The following is an 18,067-nucleotide window of genomic DNA, read 5'->3' on the forward strand; positions in this document are numbered from 1 at the left end:
GGAGCAAAACACCGCAAACAGGCACCTGGTTTTGACTCTGCACAATGTGGCCTCAGTCAGGGAGGGGAAGGGGCTGGGAGCGCGCCTCCTTCCTCTGCTTCTTCGGGGGGGGGACGGGGAGGGGCAGAGGCTGGGCCCGAGGAGCCGGAGCTCCAAGGAAACAGGCTTGGCAGTGGAACAAGCTTCCGCTCAAGGGGCCCCGAGGGCCACCTCCAGGGAGGATGGGCAATGGGCCCACCAGACGCAGCTGGGCAAAGGCTGCCCCCGCTGGGCCTCCGGCTGCTCAAGCGGGAGCTGTGAGTCCAGGAGAACCGCACAACTACGCAAACCCCCTCCAGAACTGCACACGGCCCTTCTTCTCTTGCTCCTCCTGCGCCTGTCCCCCCCCAGCCCGTCCCGAGGGTCTCGCCACATCACCAGCCCAGCCGGGTACGAAGCTGCTTGGCAGTGCCGATGTAGGGTGCCCTGCAGAAGGAAGGTTTGGGCGGGAAGGGGGGAAAGGACCTGCAGCACCACAGAGCAAAGCCTCCACCTCCGTCCTAACGACAGAATTTTGATTGGCAGGGGGTGTCTCTGACGCTGCCCCTTCGTTGTGGAGGGGAGGAAAGCCCCCCATCTCTGGGCCTTCCGCGAAGGGGTCAAAACACGGCTCTGCCACAAACAGCCCCTCTGTTGTGGTCCCCCCGGCCTCCCCAACCGGCAGGGCTGGTAGAGCCCAGCTGCCTTTCTGGCCAAGAGGCAGCTGGAGCCCCAGAGGTCCCTCTCGCCCACCGGCCTCTCTCTCACCTCTGGGCAAACTCGGCTTCCGAGCCCTCGTCTCCCAGCGGGGGCCCCGTCATTGGGCGCTTGGCCCTCAGGGCGGTGGAAGTCAGCAGGGGGGTGTGCAGGCGGCTACCTGAGGCGAGGCTGGTGCTGCCGCTGTGCTCGGAGGATCCTGGCAAAACAGGGCCCCAGACAGACCGGTTTCCACCCTCGGCTCGCTCTCCAGAAACCCACCGGGCTCCTTTTCCTTACAGAGCTCCCTCCTCAGGTGCCCCCTCACCCACCGTTCAAATGTCCCCTCTTGGAGGCGGCAGGGCGAGGCTGGAGGGCTGCCTGCTCCTGGGGGCTGAGGGAGTGCCGATAGACCAGGAGGGAGGGCCAGCAGGGCTCCTCTTTGCTCTCTGAGAAATGAGCCCGGCCCGTCTTCTTCAAGTAGGCGAGGCTGCGGGCGCGAGGAAAAGGATGGCTTCAGCTGGGAAGGAAGCTTCCCCCAAGGGGCCTCCCCCCCCCCAGCCATTTTACTCACAGCAGGGCCTTATCCGGAGGCAACAGCCTCGGGGAAAATTCACTCAGCAGTTCCAAGAAGGGCAGGTTGATGAGACCCAGCTTGGGGTTTGGGGATGCTGGCTCCTCAAAGGCAAATTTTATACCATCCCTAGAATGAAGACGCTGTCAGGATGGCCCAGCTACCTCCACTCCCCCCCCCCCGAACCGGCCTTCCCATGGGCACTGGACCCCAGCCCTCCTTTCCCTGGCCACCTCCAGAGCGTCCTCACTTGTGCAGAGCCACCAGAGCTGAGCGGTTCTGTAGCTGGTGCAGCCCAAACAGCAGAGAGAACCGCCGTGCCAAGTCCCGGATCTCCAGGAAGGCTGCCGAGTCCGTGGCCCCCGGTCCCTCTTCCAAGAAGAGCTGGGTCAGCAACTGGGAGCAAAGAGAGACCTTGCCAGCCACCAGCTGGGCTCCGTTCTCCAGCAGCCCCACCACCGCTGCGAGGCGGCACCCCTTACCTGCTGCAGGCTGAGGAGCAGCGTGTGGGCCCACTCCATTCGGTCAATCTGGCGAGTCTGACTCAGAGTTTCTTTGATGATGTCCCCGTAGTCATCATAGAACTGGTAGGAAAAATGCAACCCTGGATTCCTTGGTTTTTGTTTTTTTTATTAATTACATAATAAAACAGCCAAAACAGTAGAGAAAGAATACATTTACATACACAAAGTTTTATGCTAAAACAAAAGTAATTATTATGAAGAGCCCTGGTGGTGGCACAGTGGTCAGAACGCACGCTGACTGCTGGCTGCCAGCAGTTTGGCAGTTCGACTCTCACCGGCTCCAGGCTGGCTCAGCCTTCCAGGCTTCTGAGGTCGGTAAAATGAGGACCCAGATGGTGGTGGTGGGGAGGGGGCATAGGCTGACTCTATTAAACCGCTCAGGGTGGGCTGTAAAGGGCCCTGTGAAGCCGTATGGAAGTCTGTGGCGATTGTCCGTGTCGCTGAATGGGTGGTTTCTGCTGCCCTCTGCCTGCTCTTCAGGGCTCCAGGGGCAGCGGTGCTTTTCACCCAGACGGCCAGATTCCCGGTCTGCCAGAGGTGGCTCTTGGCTTTCGACCACGACTGGGATCAGAATGACTGTTGCTAAGCAAGGCAGTTGTTAAGTGAGTCATGCTAGATTTTATGACCTTTTTTGCCACAGTTATTAAGCAAATTGTCTGAAACGGTACAGGGTCTCCTGCCTGAGCAGGGGGCTGAACTAGAAGACCTCCAGGGTCCCTTTCAACTCTGTTATTCTGTCACATCACAGCAATTGTTAAGTGAATCCTGCAATCACTCAGCAAACCCAGCTCCCCCCACTGACTCTGCATGTCAGAAGTCGGCTGGGAAGGTGGCAAATGGCAGCCAGGTGGCCCCGGGATGCTGCAATGGCCGTAAATACATGCCAGTTGCCAAGCACCCACATTTTGATCGCATCATTCCGGTGATGATGTGACGGCTGTAAATGTGAGGACCAGTTATAAGTCACTTTTTTTCAGTGCCGTTGTTAACTTTGAACAGTTGCTAAACAAATGGTTGCAAATTAAGGACTACCTGTAATCCAGTCATCACTTTGTCAAAAAATAATGAATAGAATAGAATAGAATATATGGAATGGAATGGAAGAATAGAATAGAATAGGAATAGAAGCTGGAAGGGACCTTGGAGGTCTTCTAGTCCAGCCCCCCCGCTCAAGCAGGAGAACCTATATCATTTCAGGTAAGTGGAGCACCCAAGATTGCTGAAGGCAAGCTGTTCCACTGGTTAATTGTCCTCACTGTTAAGGAAGTTTCTCCTTAAAAGATACATCAGATTTGACTTTAAAATTAAAATTCTTTAAAAGTAAGTTTTCTTAGTTAAGGTTTGATTTTTATATTTAAATCAAGTTTTCTAGGTCAACAGTTAAGAAAGTTATTGGGATTCAGGATGCCCTTTGATATTGCACATATTTTTTTAGAAAAAAACTCTGCCGGCTTCCAGTCGTGGCCCTGCTCCTGTCTAAGAGCCTGCAGACCCACCACTCATTTTTTCCCTAGGGGCTTCTGACCTACTGATGATATCAAGCTGTTTGACCACCACCTCCCAAGTCCACATTTTTCCTTTAAAGTTAGGAACAGCATTGGATCTTCTTCAATCTTTTAGCATTTCCTTTAAGCTCCAGATTTCTCCGAAATTTCAGTCAGTCCCTGCAATAACCTGGAATTCCACCCATCCCATCCAGGAAACTTGAATTCTGCACAGCCAACATCCTCTTTGGATGTTGGAGACACAGAACTAGAAGCTCTAGAAACAGCTGGAGCGACTCCTGAGGCAAGGCATGGAACAGTTAAACTGGAATGACGACTGGCGCTGAATACGTCCAGGGCAAATTCCCTACGCCTTCCCATCCAGCCTTGCATACCTTAGAGTAATACTTGAAGACATCTGAAGCAGCGCTCAGTTCCAGCACTCCATAGACAACCAATTTGCAGAATCCAGACAGCAAATTACGGCGCTGGTGCAGCTGTTCGACCTGAAGCTCTCCGTTTTCACTATCTGAGTTCATCAGCCAATTAAAAAGAGGGGGGGGGGTATTAGTGTGTTCACCCACTAACTCAAAAACTCTACTCTAAACCTCTCAAATCCCAGCTTCAAGGATCATGCACACCATCCTCCGGGGCTTGGCTGTGGTTGAAGAAGACACGGTCCATTAGAAAGCCAGACAGCTGTGACTGCAGAGCAGACTCTGGCTGAAAGACCAATTCCTGCAGAACAGGGTGCCCTCCGTCAGTCAGCTGGGGACCGAAGATCAGGAGCAAATCACTCAAGAGCACAAAGGCCTGCAAAGAAGAAAGGGAGCAAAAGAGAATCACGCACTGAGGACGGCCATTTTCCCCCCAAGGTGGACGTAACGAAACGTGAGTACGGGGTGGGGTCCTTGGTGCTCCTTGGTGGTTTCCTTGCGGGTGTTTCATTACCCAACTAGGTAACGTCATCAGTGCTAGCAGAGAGTGGGGTTTGCTCTCAATTTATGTCCTGGTGGCGTCCTCTGTCAGTGTGGGCGGTGGGAGCGGCCTTGGTGGTTCCTCGGTTGGGCCGTTTACCGTTAGCCTCCTTGGGGGTATTGCTTGCTTCTTGGTTGTTGATCTAATGTTAATCTTGGTGTTAATCTCTGCTCATCTGGATGCTGATTGCTGTCAAAGAGTGCCAGGCTGCCAGCAATTCTCTGACATTTTTGGACTTGTCTTGGTCTAGGATGGTCACTGTTTCCCAGCTGAAACCATGGTTGAATCTGACCATGTGTTATGAAATTAAGGATTTTCATCATCAAGTACATACTTTGGAGAATCACAAAATGAAATCCAGGAAGCTAATTCTTCCAAATATCTATTTTCCAAAAGATGCTCCTTAAAACCTCTGCTCCAGCTTATTTATCTATTTATAAAAATTTAATGGCCACCCATCTTACAATAAGGTAACTCTGGGCAGCTTACATACATAAAAATACATCTACATTAAAACCTGAATAAATTAAAAACAAAGATTAAAATCAAAGAAAATCAGGAGAGTGGGGAGCGGAACTGAGGAAGAAAGTGGGAGAAAGCGGCAAGAAGGTGACAAGCAACAGGGAGAACTCATTTTTTGCATCCGTCTTTACACAAAGGGGGAAAAAAGCCCAACCTATCAAAAACAGTACAGTAAAAAACAGAATAGACACAAGTTAAGATAGGCAAGAAAATGGTAAGTGAGCACCTGTCCAGCCTAGACGAGTTCAAATCACCAGGACCAGATGGACTGCACCCCAAGGTTCTGAAGGAACTGGCAGATGTGATCTCAGAACCACTGAACTATATTTTTCAAAGATCCTGGAGCACTGGGGAACTACCAGACGACTGGAAAAGAGCTGATGTAGTTCCCATCTCCAAAAAAGGGAAAAAAATGGATCCAGGAAACTACAGACCTATCAGCCTGACCTCAATACCTGGGAAGATTCTGGAAAAGATAATCAAACAACGAATCAGCGAACACCTAGAGGCAAACAAAGTCATTACGAAAAGCCAACATGGGTTTGTCAAAAACAGATCATGCCAGACAAATCTTATTACATTCTTTGACCAGGTGACAAAATTAATGGACCAGAGGAATGCTGTGGATATAATTTACTTGGACTTCAGTAAGGCATTTGGTAAAGTAGACCACAACCTACTACTTGATAAGATAGAAAAATGTGGATTCGTAGCTGGCTGACCGGCTGTACTCAGCATGTGGTCCTCAATGGAACCACATGTACATGGAGGGAAGTGTGTAGTGGGGTGCCCCAGGACTCTGTTCTGGGCCCAGTGCTCTTCAACATCTTCATCAACGATCTGGACGAGGGGATAGATGGGGAACTCATCAAATTTGCGGATGACACCAAGCTGGCAGGAATAGCCAACACTCCAGAAGACAGGCTTAAGATACAGGAGGACCTAGACAGACTTGAACACCGGGCACTATCTAACAAAATGAAATTCAATGGTGAAAAAATAAGGTTCTACATTTAGGCAAGAAAAACCAAATGCACAGGTATAGTATAAGGGGTACCTTGCTCAATAGTAGTAACTGAAAGGGATCTCGGAGTCCTAGTGGACAATCGCTTAAATATAAGCCAGCCGTGTGCTGCAGCTGCCAAAAAAACCAACACAGTGCTAGGCTGCATTAACAGGGATAGAATCAAGATCACATGAAGTGTTAATATCACTTTACAATGCCTTGGTGAGACCCAACTTGGAATACTGCATCCAGTTTTGGTCACCATGATATAAAAAAGATGTTGAGACTCTAGAAAGAGTGCAGAGAAGAGCAACAAAAATGATGAGGGGACTGGAGACTAAAACGTATGAACAACGGTGGCTAGAATTGGTTATGTCTAGTTTAATGAAGGACTAGGGGTGACATGATAGCAGTGTTCCAATATCTCAGGGGCTGGCTCAAAGAAGAGGGAGTCAAGCTATTCTCCAAAGCACCTGAAGGCAGGACAAGAAGCAATGGATGGAAACTGATCAAAGAGAGAAGCAACCTATAACTAAGGAGAAATTTCCTGACAGTTAGAACAATTAACCAGTGGAACGGCTGGCCACCAGAAGTTGTGGGGGCTCCAACACTGGAAGTTTTTAAGAAGAGACTGGATAGCCATTTGTCTGAAATGGTATAGGTTTCGTGCCTGAGCAGGGGATTGGACTAGATGACCTCCAAGGTCCCTTCCAACAACAACAACAACACCACCATCATAACTTCATGAACTTTTCCCGACATTAATGCTTAATCAATGGAGCAGCTTGCCTCCTGCAACTGCTCCATCGCTGGAGGTTTTCGAGAAGACGCTGGACAGCCATTTTAAGGTATAAGGACTCCTGCTTGGGGAGGGGGCTGGACTAGAAGACCCTCAAGGTCGCTTCCACTTCTAGGATTTTATGAATCCAGATTGTGGGAAGGGCACCTTCATTTGCATCAGCTGCACAACATCCTATCTGTTTACAACAGCTACCTTGGGAGGAATTAGGGTGAGGGGATTGTGACCGAAGCCCCACCGCTTGGTGAATCTGCCCTAGAGGGCTCCACGTCCACGAAGACACTCAAAAAAAAAAAAACTTGCTTAATTTTTATTTATTCAATTTCTATTCTCCTCTCATCTCAAGCAAGCAATTTCACGCAGCGAATAATCATAAAATCAGTTCAAACTACAAACATCACACACACACACACACACGTTTATTAAAAAAATATAATTATAGGTATTAATGTAACCAAGGAACAGGGACAGGGCCTTTCACACACTCAGGGCCCAGACCGGGACACACAGCCAGGTCTTCATGGCTTCACCAAAGGGCAACAGGTAATATAAATGCAATAAATAAATATAAATAAATAAATCTTATGCCAGAATTCTTAAAATCAGCAACAAGTTAATGGCACATGATCAGTCAATCGATCGATCAGTAGCAAGTACTACATACTAAAAGTCTGGGCCAGACCGTTAAGCAACTTTGGCTGTTGATGTGGGGTTTTAACCTTGGATGATAAAGAGTCATAGGTGGATGCCGTAGTTCTGGTTTAGTCCTTGTACACCACCCACAGTTACTGCTGTGAGTGACAGTCACACAAATTATTTCAATAAACGATAAAGGATATTTTATCATCATCACTGCTGACTTATGTAGCAAAAAGTACTGGACAGGGCAGAGTTACCTTTAGAAGCATCCTAAATATTTTTAAGCATTTACTTTTGTAGAAGTACACTCAAAAAAGGATCTGCTCATTTTCAAAAAGTAATTAATCTCGTTTAATTACTGCTTTTGTCCTTAGTGGCATTAGTGTTCTGCAAACAATCTCTCCCATGGTTCATTCTTGCAGTCTTGCAGGTAGTCCTCAGGTTACGACGGCAATTGGGACTGGAATTTCTATCACTAAGCAAAGCAGTCGTAAAATGCGACATCACGTGATCGCTTAGCAACAGCAATGCCATCTTTCAGTGAGGAACACACAGGTTGTTAAGTGAGGACCTCACATTCCCCCGATGGGGGAAGAAGCACTGAAACCGTGTCCCAGGCAACCATATGGGGGGGGGCGGGCGTCACAAAGGGGGCTACGGAGCATGGGAGGGGCTGCCAGCAAGCATTGCGAATCGCGGGAGGGTGGCTGTGGGCGGGTGCTGACGCAGGAGGGCGGGCAGGCACTGCAGAATACCAGATGCCCACCGGCTGCCGGGGCCCCTCCGGGAAAGACCCGGAAGGGGTAAGGAGCATCTTGTGGGAGCGACCCCAGGTCTCCTTCTGTCTTCCCCGTTGACTCTGCTTGTGGGAAACAGGCAGGGCAGGTGAGAAATGGGGACTGTGTGGGATGATGCAATGCCGCAACTCTGAGGATTGACCACAGGTTCCCCCACCCTCCCGCCTTCTACGCTGCTGTAATGTGGAACTGTTCCTAAATGGGAGACCCTCACTTTAGGACCACCTGTACTAATTAAGTATCTCACTTCTTCCTTTTCTCTCTCTCTCTCTCTCTCACACACACACAGACATACACACCCCTTGAAGTTACAGTTTAAGGCACATGATGAAGTACACTCCAGCTCAGAAGCCCTTTCTCCCACCTTCCCTTCCCTTGATCCATTGCCCAGCAGAGGCCCGTGGAAAATGCGAAAGACCGACCCTGCCCCTGCCCCATCTCATTTCCTCACCCCCACCCCCCCACGCCCCCGGGTCAGGCTCGGAGGCCCCTCACCTGCTCCTGGACACAGGGCTCCACGTCCACGAGGCAGCTCTGGCAGAGGGAGCAAAAGGCAGCCACTTTGTCCTTGAGGCTGAGCAGCTGCTGCTGGGGATGGAAAGGGAAGCATGAAGGCCTGGCAGGAAGGGGCCCGGCTAAAAATCCCAAACACCTGCTCACCTGGTCAGGGACGGCCACGGCTGAGCAGCGGGACAGTTCCCAGAGCAACGAGAAGTGGGCGCAAGTCATGGCAGGGATCACCACCTGCAAGGAGAAGAGGGGAGGCAGCGGGGAGGCACGTGACCCCCGGGGGCTCCTGCCAAAAGCAAGAAAAGGCCCCCTGGGAGGGCGGAAGAGCGACCGAGCAAGAATGTGTCCCAAGCAGGGAGGTGCCCAGCTCAGCTGGCCCAGTACCTGCTCGTAGGCCTCGCCCGTGTTCAGCAGGTGGCGCAGGAGACGGACGCAGGGCTGGAAGAACCCCCAGGGAGTCAGGTCGTGGGCGCTGCGGATGAAAAGGGCACAAGGAGCAAGGGCCGGCCCCTGGACGCTCACCAGAGACGCCGCCATGCCTGTGCTGGAGACTGCTGCGGGGGACCCGCTGCAAGAGCTCTACACTGGGGCAGGGACCTTGGACAAAACAGCATGGACACGGCCAGGCTGAATACTGTCCACTCACCTGTGGAAGAAGGCAATGCGTCTTAACGTGGTAGCCATGCTGTACACCTCCTCCTGCTCAGAGAATGAGGACTGCCAAGAGAAGAACGAAGAAACAACAATGCAAGGTGCTTCTCCTCCTCCACACGAGGGAGGAACATCCAGACACAGAATCGCAGACGTGAGGACCAACCCCAGGCTCAGAGTAGGAACCCTCAACAGCATCCCTGACAAAAATGGTTCAATCTTTTCTTGAAAACCTCTAGTGACCGAACACCTGCCACTTCAGAATGCAGCCTCTTCTATTGCCTGGCAGTCTCCCGGGCAGGGGAAATCCTCCTTATTTCAAGTCGGGATCTCCCTTCAGAGGCTTCCGTCTCCTGGTTCCCGTCCTGCCCTGGGGCATTACAGGGAATAAATTCTGACTGCCTGCCCTGTGGCTTCCCTCCGTGGATGGGAAGACGGCTGTTGTGTCTCCGCTCGGCTTTCCCTTCCTTAGGCTAAACGTTCCAAGTTCGACCGCTCTTGGTAGGATTTAGACTCCAAGCCTTTTACTATCCTTGTCACTCTTTAAACTCTTTCCAATTCCACAGCCAAAAACGGCATTGGCTCTTTTGGCAGCTGTGGCACATTGCTGGCTCAGGCTTAATCTGAGATCTACCACGACACCCAGATTCTTCTCACAAATACTAGGGTGGAGCCAAGGATCCCTTATCTTGTACCTGTGCATCTGCTTTTTGCATTTCTCACCGATGAACATGGTGATGCCTCAGGGCCAGTGTTGAAAGTCTGTCGGGATCTTTCTGAGCCTGGAGCATGTCTTCTGGAGCGCTAGCAACCCCTCCCCCCAGCTTTGTGTCCCCCAAAACGTCTTCTATGAAGATCTCTTCAGTTCCCCCATCTAAGTCTTTCGTGAAGGTCCGAGACAGAACCCCGGGGTGCCCTGCTGCACCTCCCTCCTTCCAGGTGGACCCTTAAGGGCCACATGCTGTCCACAGTCATTCAGTCCACTGCAAATCCATCTGGGAATGAGGCTGTCCCATCTCTCTCTGACCCGGTTTATCAGTGAGACTGTGGTCAATCGGATGTCTTACTGAAGTCTGAGCACAGGGCTTCGTTCCCTTGGTCCACCAATCAAGTATCACATTGTCAAAGAATTTAATTTTATTTAAATTAATTTAAAGAAAGCAGCAAGCTTCGTCGGCATGACCCGTGCCGACAGATCTGGGAAACCACCTTGCCCCTTTCCAAACGCCTACGGAACCCACGGCTTCACTATATTTTCTAGGATTTTCCTAGGTATGGATGTCAAGGTGGCTGGTCCTCGTTTCCCGAGTCTGCTGGGTTCCCCCCTTTCTGAAATACGGCAACAAGATTGGCGGCTCCTCTCCCGTCTTCTGGGCTTCTCTGGGCAGAGTTCAGCCAGTTGCTCTGAGTCGGTGCCCAGCGGTTCCTCTGTGACACTCTGGGACCTGCCCTCCATCTGGCCCAGGAGAATTGGATTGGCCCATAGCACATACCTACAGCCACGTCATTATTATCTAGACACTTTCAATGGGGTTTTCATCCTTGGTGTCACTAATCAGCATATATTAAAATGAAATTTCATTGCATTCAGCTCTCAAAGGGTAACCACCTCCAATATACACTACATAAACATGACAAAAAATTATGTATATACCCACATCTGCACACACATATGACACAGAGAAACAACACAGTCTAGTTTGGATGTATACATATATATGGTGAGAAAAAAAGAATCCTGCGACTTTACAAGACGAGTAGCATAAGGAACAAAGCTGTTGCAGAATCTAGTAGTCCTGCTAGAAATATTTCGAAGCCTCCGTCCCAGTGTGAAAGTCTGTCTCGTGATTAAATTAGTGGACCAGTGAAGTGCTGTGGACACAGCATACTTGGACTTTAGTACGGCATTTGACAAAGTAGACCACCACCTATTGCTCCTTTACTACGATTATGTCAGAAGGCAACTAACTTATGCCCGAGGCTAGGCGCCCTCTCCCTCCAGGCCCACATTTCAAGGCAGCTCTTCGCGAACTCCAGGCCAGAATCCTACCACCAAACTGCTCTTGCTCCGAAAACTCACTCATGCCCAAACACCCGCCGCCATGGGGCAGTTCTTCTACCTGGAGGAGTTCAGTAGCGTCGTGCTGGAATTTATCCGCCAGATAGTCCATAATGCAACTACGGGCAAAATCCACACGGCTGTAGAAGGCGAATTCCGTGCGGCAGAGCAGCTGGAGAGTCTGGGAAGCCAGCTCCAGCACTTCGCGGCTCCTGTGCTTTGCCACCACTTCCTTTAGCTGGGTCAGCAGCAAGTCTAAGTGCTGGGAGGAAGAGTCAGAGAGCGTCACCCCGGCGGCAGCGTCCAAGGGCTAGCCTTTTGGGGTGGGGTGGGGGGGGGGAGAGTAGGATTTATCGGGGGAAGGAGGAGGAGGAAGTGCCTCCTTGGGAGGAGAAACACGGTACAGGTAACGGCAGGGGCCTCCCACCTTCTCCAGACGGCCCGTGCTGTAATAGGTCAGGTCGAAGTAACGCAAGGCCTCCAGCAGGGGTCCCACTTTCTCGGCATCCGCAGAGAACTGCCGGGACAGAGCAGAGAAGGGAGGGCTGAGGGCCCGAACAGAACAGAACAGAACAGAACACGCTGCTCCTTGGGAGGAAAGCCGAGGGCATCGACCGTCCAGGATCCCAGAGGGGACAGATTAAACGCCCCCCCCCCCCCCCGAGTGGCCTCAGTGACTCTCAGAGAGGGATAACGACGACGGCAAAGAGTACAAATCCTTCCATTCCCCACCATTCAGGCAGAACTGAAGGAGGCTCTCAGATGAGAAGCAAATTGTTTTCGAGGATAAAAAAAAGTTGAAAAGCAATTTTGGGACAGCCCTCTAGAGCCAGCAGGCGGGGCCACATCCCAACCAGAACAGAATGCTTTGGTTTCTCCTCCCATTTGGTAAGAGATGAATGCATTCACCTTAGCCAGCAGCTGGGGCAGCAGAGGGACAAAATGCTGCGTGAGCCTTGAACGCTCTTCGGACTGCACTTTGCGTTCCCGAGCAGAGAATACCTGACAAAGCGGGAAAGAAGAAGGAGGAGGAGGAGGAGGAGATGGCAGGAATCGGCCCGTCCTCGTGAAAGGTGGGGAAGCGCCAGGGAGGTTACCTTCTTTCCAGAGAACCTGCCGATTGGTGGGTGCCCTTCGGTGGCTTGCCGCATGCTGGCCACCAAGATCAAAATGAGGCTGCTCTCCTTGAGATCACCCAGACCTGTTGAGAAACACAGCGCTTGAGCTAGGGAGCATCTAACACACAGAACGAACCCACATTGCACAACTATCACAACCCGTAGTAGTCCTTAAACGTGCAGCTGCAGTTCCCTAAATTTGCAGGAGAATTACACTGCAATATCCATAAAGAAGCACCAGTTTAACTTTATTTCTAATTGGATGCAATAAGCAGAATTTTTAAATATAAACTGCCAAGTCTTCTTGAAAAACCCTGGATAATTCCCTTAGATATTTCTCCTAATAAGGGATCCCCACGCTTATCCTTGCCCTCAGGGATGACCCGCTTGCCAAGCATTCTCCTGCATGATTTACTACTATCCTCACCATATTTATATCAAACATTCCATAATTCAGTTTCCTATTTACTTTCACGATAGTTTTGCTTTTGCTAAAATTACGAACACAAAATAAATTTACTTCTTACAATCACATGTTTCTCAATGGCCCGAAGAGCAAAATGCAGTGTGCACAATTTCTTCCCAGCATGAAGAGGAACACAACCAAAGAACATAAAGTACTTCCAGTAACTACAGCAATCGTGTCAGAAAAGCTAAAGCTCAGAATGGATGAAGGCTTGCACAAGAGAGCAATCACAACAGAGAGGCCTTGGTGCTCTCTGAGCCTGGTGGTTTCCTCCTTCCAGACGTTTCATTGCCCAAAAAGGTAATATCGCAAGTGAGAGTGAGAGTGTGGGGTTTTCTCCTTGTTTATGCACAGTAGCTTGCCCTGCTAGCGCTGGTGGGGGTGTCGTTTTCTCCTTGGTGTTTCCTTGATTGTTGTTTTCTGCGTGTTTGTCTGGTGTTAGTCCCTGCTTATTGGGGTGCTGGCTGCTGCAAAGTAGGTCTTCTGGTCTTTTGTTTCCTTCTTAGCCTTTTTATTGTCTCTGATGTATAAATCTGGTTTATCTCTACGTTATCTAGGGATGGCTGATTAGTCTAAATGCCAAGTTTCCAGGAATTCCCTGGCATTTTTGGATTTGGCTTGGTCTAGGGTGCTTCTTCCCCGGGGGGGGAGGGGGGAATGTGGATGAGACTTTCCGTATGTGTGGTGAGATTAAGCAGTTTTCATCGGATCTTCCGGCTACTGGTTTTTGTTCACGGATGAACCCTGCCCGTCTTCCGCCCGCCTGTCCTGTATAGCGGCTGTTACGGTCCTTATGCTGTATTACAGGGCTCCTGGGACTTTTGTCTTAGCTATGTAGGGCTTTAATTGGAGCAGAACTCCCACTCAGCAGCACTGATGTTAGTTGGTTGTGATGAAACCCCTGCAAGCGAATAACCATGTTCTGAGAGCACCAAGGGCTCCACAGTTCAACCCTGAGCTACAGGAAGTCTCTCCCGTTGAAGTACAAGTTCTTTGGGAAGTGAGAAATGAACGGGAAGCCCCACCTAGATGCAGCCCAGAGAGAGCAGTCAGCCTGCAGTGGCACAAGAAGAAGCACGGCCTAGACTTCCTTGTGTCGGCCTTCTCTGAGAAGGGAAACGGGTCATCACTGTAAGAAAACTAACGGATTTCCAGGTTCAACCCAGAAACTCCAGAAGGAACGTGAGGAGAGGACGGCAGGTCTGCTTTAAGTAATCTTGCAATTACTTTCATGAGGAAGATTCGTGAGGAAGAATACATGGGAAGATCAGGGTATCCCCGTCAATCACATTCAACGTGAATCCACAGTGCGATGTAGCTGCTGGGAAGGACAATGCCATCTTGAGAGGTATTCCAGCTAGTCCTTGCTTAATGACTGTCCCGTTTAGCGACTGTTCAAAGTTACAACAGCACTTCACAACCAGTGCTCACACTCACAGCTGTCGCAGCATCCGCACAATAATGTGATCAAAATTTGGGTGTTTATAACCGTCACGGCATTCCACAGTCACATAACAGCCACTTGCGCACTTCACCGCCAACTTCCGGCTACATCCGTGGGCAGATATCCTCGGGGAGGGATCTCCGAAATTCTGGGTGGGTTTTAAGGAAGCCGGAGAGCACATTTTTTCCATTCAATTAACAGCCAAGAGCTGACGTGAGCCAAAGCCCATCCACCTCTGCTCACCTTCTACGGGGGATTCCTCCAGCAGAAGGCCTGTCGGCACCTGCCAGTCCTTCAGCAGGGCAGAGGCAGAGTCCCACAGGCTATCGACCAAGTAGGCGGCGTGGTCGTGGAACTGTGGGCGGAGAACAGAACACTGCAGTAAAGCCAGCCTGGCTAAGGGTCCCGGGGGCTCTGTCTGAACCTTCCCTTTGGGGTTCAAACTTTTCACTCACCTCGCTTTCAATAAAGAACACCAAAAGCAATTGAAGGAAGACACGCGTGGCCTCGTGGCGGTCCCCCGATTTCCCCCTGGCATCCACCTTGGGTGCCAACAACCTACAAGCCAAGCCACCGTTAGGAAACAGAGGCCAAGTCAGAAATCTTTGGGAAGAAGCAGGAAATTGCATTCCCGTGCACCACAGAGGGCTTCCTCAGAATGCTGAGGTGCATGGGAGGGAGGGAGGGAGGGAGGGAGGGAGGGAGGGAGGGCGGAGGACAAAACCTTACTTTTTGTACAAAAATTCACCCGCAGCAGCAGCTACAGGACGACTGGAGGCATAAACCAGTGGGAAGGCCCTTTCACAGTCGGCATCCGTGAGGGCACCGTCCGTATTCCTGCACAGAGACCAGCCTTCAGTGCACCTGAAAACGCCAGTCCCCAGCACTGCTAGGGTGTAGGGTGTAGGCAGGCCCAAAGCACACAGAGGGGACCCTCCGCCAGCGCAGAGAACGCTGACTCTGAGGAGTAATTCAAATGCCAACAGGGCCTCCAGACTGCTCTGGCACCACTTACTGAAGGATGAGGGTAAGCAGCCTCACAGCTTCCGCTGCCACTTGGGGCTCTTTATCCAGAACCATGGACACAATCCGTTCCTGCAGAAAAACAACAACTGGAGGATACCGACATCATACGTGCATCGCATGTATATTTCTGTACTCCACAGATAAAATATGTTTCTGCTTGCTGGCTTATTGTTTTACGTAATCATTATGTATCTTTGTTGTCAACGTTTTGTAGTTTATGCAAGTTGCCACAGGGGCACTGAACCTCCACCACGTAAATACGTGACTCTAGGAACCTGCCTCCAGTCTCATCTCTGTTTGAACTTCATTCTTCTCTCAATCATCACAATCAATACACAGACACGGGGGTGTTTGCTGAAGGGTTTTGTTGTATAACAATCCCAATACATGAATCAATATACAGAATAACAGAGTTGGAAGGGACTTTGGAGATCTCCATAGTCTAGTTCAACCCTCTCGCTCAGGCAGGAAACCCTACACCATTTCAGACAAATGGCTGTCCAGTCTCTTCTTAAAAATGTCCAGTGCTGGAGCATCCATAACTTCCAGAGGCAAGCCGTTCCACTGATTAATTGTTCTAACAGAGGAAATTTCTCCTTAGTTCCAGGTTGCTTCTCTCCTTGATTAGCTTCCGTCCGTTGCTTCTTGTCCTGCCTTCAGATGCTTTGGAGAATAGCTTGACTCCCTCTTCTTTGGGGCAGCCCCTGAGATACTGGAAGACCGCTATCATGTCACACCTAGTCCTTTTCATTAAACTAGGCATATCCAATTCCAGCAACCGTTCTTTTTATGTTTTAGCCCCCAGCCCCCCTGATCATCTTGGCTGCTCTTCTCTGCACTCTTTCTAGAGCCAATGGGGATGCTGGAAGGAAGGTCCGAAGTAGCTCCTCACTCCCACCCGTGGCCATTCTGATCTTCTGTTTAGGGAAGGAAATATCTATGAAACCGTGACCCAAGAGGTTACAGGTTGCCTAGTTTATTTCTGAAAGCTTTTGTTAGTTTCTTACTTAATTTATATATTGCCCAACTCCCAACAACCTTTTGAGGATTCTCGCTCATGAACTAGGGATGAGATAGCAGCAAGGGGAAACGTGGATGTTTCCAGAGTATGCAGTTAAGAGAAACGGAGGGCAGAGTGGCCTATCCTACCAATACAACCCCTGGCCGTCAAAGCTAGTGGGAAACATTCTGGCTGCTTACCTTAAAGCGACCGGTGAAAAGCTCCATCTGCAAGGCCGTCTCTGGGCTGCCGTACAAGCCTTGCAGGGCAAGGAGGCACCTGAGCCGGACCTCCCCCTGCTGCAAGACAAAAAAAAAGCCTGGGTCAGAGCCAAAATCAAATAAGGCCGTCTAAGAACTGCAAGGAGTAACACCAAGTCTTTCCCTCTCTACTGAATTTGCATTTGTCAGACTCCGGCAAGAAACCCCACCAGCATCAGGTTCAGAAAGTGGCAAGGGCAACAAAAGTGGTCAAAAATTGGAAATTGTTCAATCGAGAGGCATTTGACCCTTAAGAAGCAAAGACCGAGTCAGCATGATAACCTAAATGGGCATATCCTAAGTTGTTCTTTATTACCACACAATGCACAACTCAGAAGAACAGCCCTGTTACTGCAAGACCAGGAAAAGGGAGAATACAAGTGACCTAAGCTCTCCATCAGGGGCGATGCAATTTGGATGCCTGCATTCAGTCCTGAGGGGGCTTCAACTCAGGGGTTTCAATTTTAGGAAAAGTCCTCATCTCTGTTTGAACTTCATTCTTCTCTCAATCATCACAATCAATACACAGACACGGGGTGTGTGTGTTTGCTGAAGGGTTTTGCTGTATAACAATCCCAATACATGAATCAACATACAGAAGAAGAAGAAAATCCTACAGAACTGGAACAACCTCTAATCGGCCATCAAGCCTGGTCCTCCGTTTAGTAGAGAGATTTAAATTAAAGCCTCACAGACAAATGGGACACCTGGCTTTTTCTTAAACACACCCACTAATATTAAGATCCAGAACTGGTTAAATAGCACCGTGTTTTCTTCTGAGTATGAATAGGAAGGAGGCCACCCCTACTCTAGGGGACTTGCAGAGTTCCTTAAGGAGGAGGTTGCAACAGGAAAGATATACTTCTAAGACCCCCAACCCCTTTCCCTTCTAGATGTGGGGGATGGGATACGAAGCATTCCTTGCTCACTCAAAGATGAGGAAAATTTTACCTGGTGGGCAGCTTTAAGACCACCAGGATCAAGCCCGGCGAGCAGCTTTGGAATGAGAAAGAGAACCGGATCACGCTGTACAGATCGGGCCCAGAATCCCTGTCGCTGAGCGAAGTGGCTGTTAAAGTGAGATGTCATGTGACCGCTTCCCTCAGCGACCGCAACCTCAGATCTCCCAGTTAGGGTCATTAGAGCAGTAACAGTGCTAACTCATCCTTCCTGGCTCAGCTACTGATATAACTGGGGGCACCTGGCAGCCTCCCTTCCCTCGGGTGGAAGTGCTGCAGAGGCGCCTGGGTAGAATGGGCAAGGAAGAGTCACGACGGCCGCCAATCCAAGGATTTCTTCTTGTCAGGGTAAAGAGGAGTGGGCACCAATGCCACTCTGATACATCCAACTGTACTGAATTAGCACCAACAATCCAAAGAGGATGACAACAGTGTAGCTGCGCAGAGCATCTGAAAGAGATCCTTCACAACATGCAAAGGGCATATGCAGAACACTTTTTCAAATCATTAAAGCACCCGTGTCTTTTGCAAAGCAGA

General features: G+C 50.1%; 1 protein-coding gene across 1 annotated transcript in view; it reads right to left on the reverse strand.

Annotated features, from left to right (window-relative positions):
* Positions 1-782: 782 nt before the first annotated feature.
* Positions 783-18,067, reverse strand: part of STAG3 (stromal antigen 3) — a 39,623-nt gene continuing 22,338 nt past the window's right edge. Inside the window, exons 10-29 of the mRNA XM_029285982.1 lie at positions 16,512-16,610; positions 15,301-15,380; positions 15,015-15,122; positions 14,741-14,843; positions 14,529-14,640; positions 12,355-12,458; positions 12,167-12,259; positions 11,685-11,774; positions 11,319-11,519; positions 9,194-9,264; positions 8,932-9,019; positions 8,698-8,781; positions 8,533-8,625; positions 3,938-4,109; positions 3,692-3,825; positions 1,771-1,872; positions 1,539-1,684; positions 1,289-1,417; positions 1,047-1,204; positions 783-934 (exon numbers count right to left, since the gene is read on the reverse strand). Of these exons, the coding sequence (XP_029141815.1) occupies positions 783-934; positions 1,047-1,204; positions 1,289-1,417; positions 1,539-1,684; positions 1,771-1,872; positions 3,692-3,825; positions 3,938-4,109; positions 8,533-8,625; positions 8,698-8,781; positions 8,932-9,019; positions 9,194-9,264; positions 11,319-11,519; positions 11,685-11,774; positions 12,167-12,259; positions 12,355-12,458; positions 14,529-14,640; positions 14,741-14,843; positions 15,015-15,122; positions 15,301-15,380; positions 16,512-16,610 (2,319 nt within the window). The remainder of the gene's footprint in view (positions 935-1,046; positions 1,205-1,288; positions 1,418-1,538; positions 1,685-1,770; positions 1,873-3,691; positions 3,826-3,937; positions 4,110-8,532; positions 8,626-8,697; positions 8,782-8,931; positions 9,020-9,193; positions 9,265-11,318; positions 11,520-11,684; positions 11,775-12,166; positions 12,260-12,354; positions 12,459-14,528; positions 14,641-14,740; positions 14,844-15,014; positions 15,123-15,300; positions 15,381-16,511; positions 16,611-18,067) is intronic.

Source organism: Protobothrops mucrosquamatus, unplaced genomic scaffold (genome assembly GCF_001527695.2).
Source record: "Protobothrops mucrosquamatus isolate PMUCROS unplaced genomic scaffold, P.Mucros_1.0 scaffold2649, whole genome shotgun sequence".
Lineage (NCBI taxonomy): Eukaryota > Metazoa > Chordata > Lepidosauria > Squamata > Viperidae > Protobothrops > Protobothrops mucrosquamatus.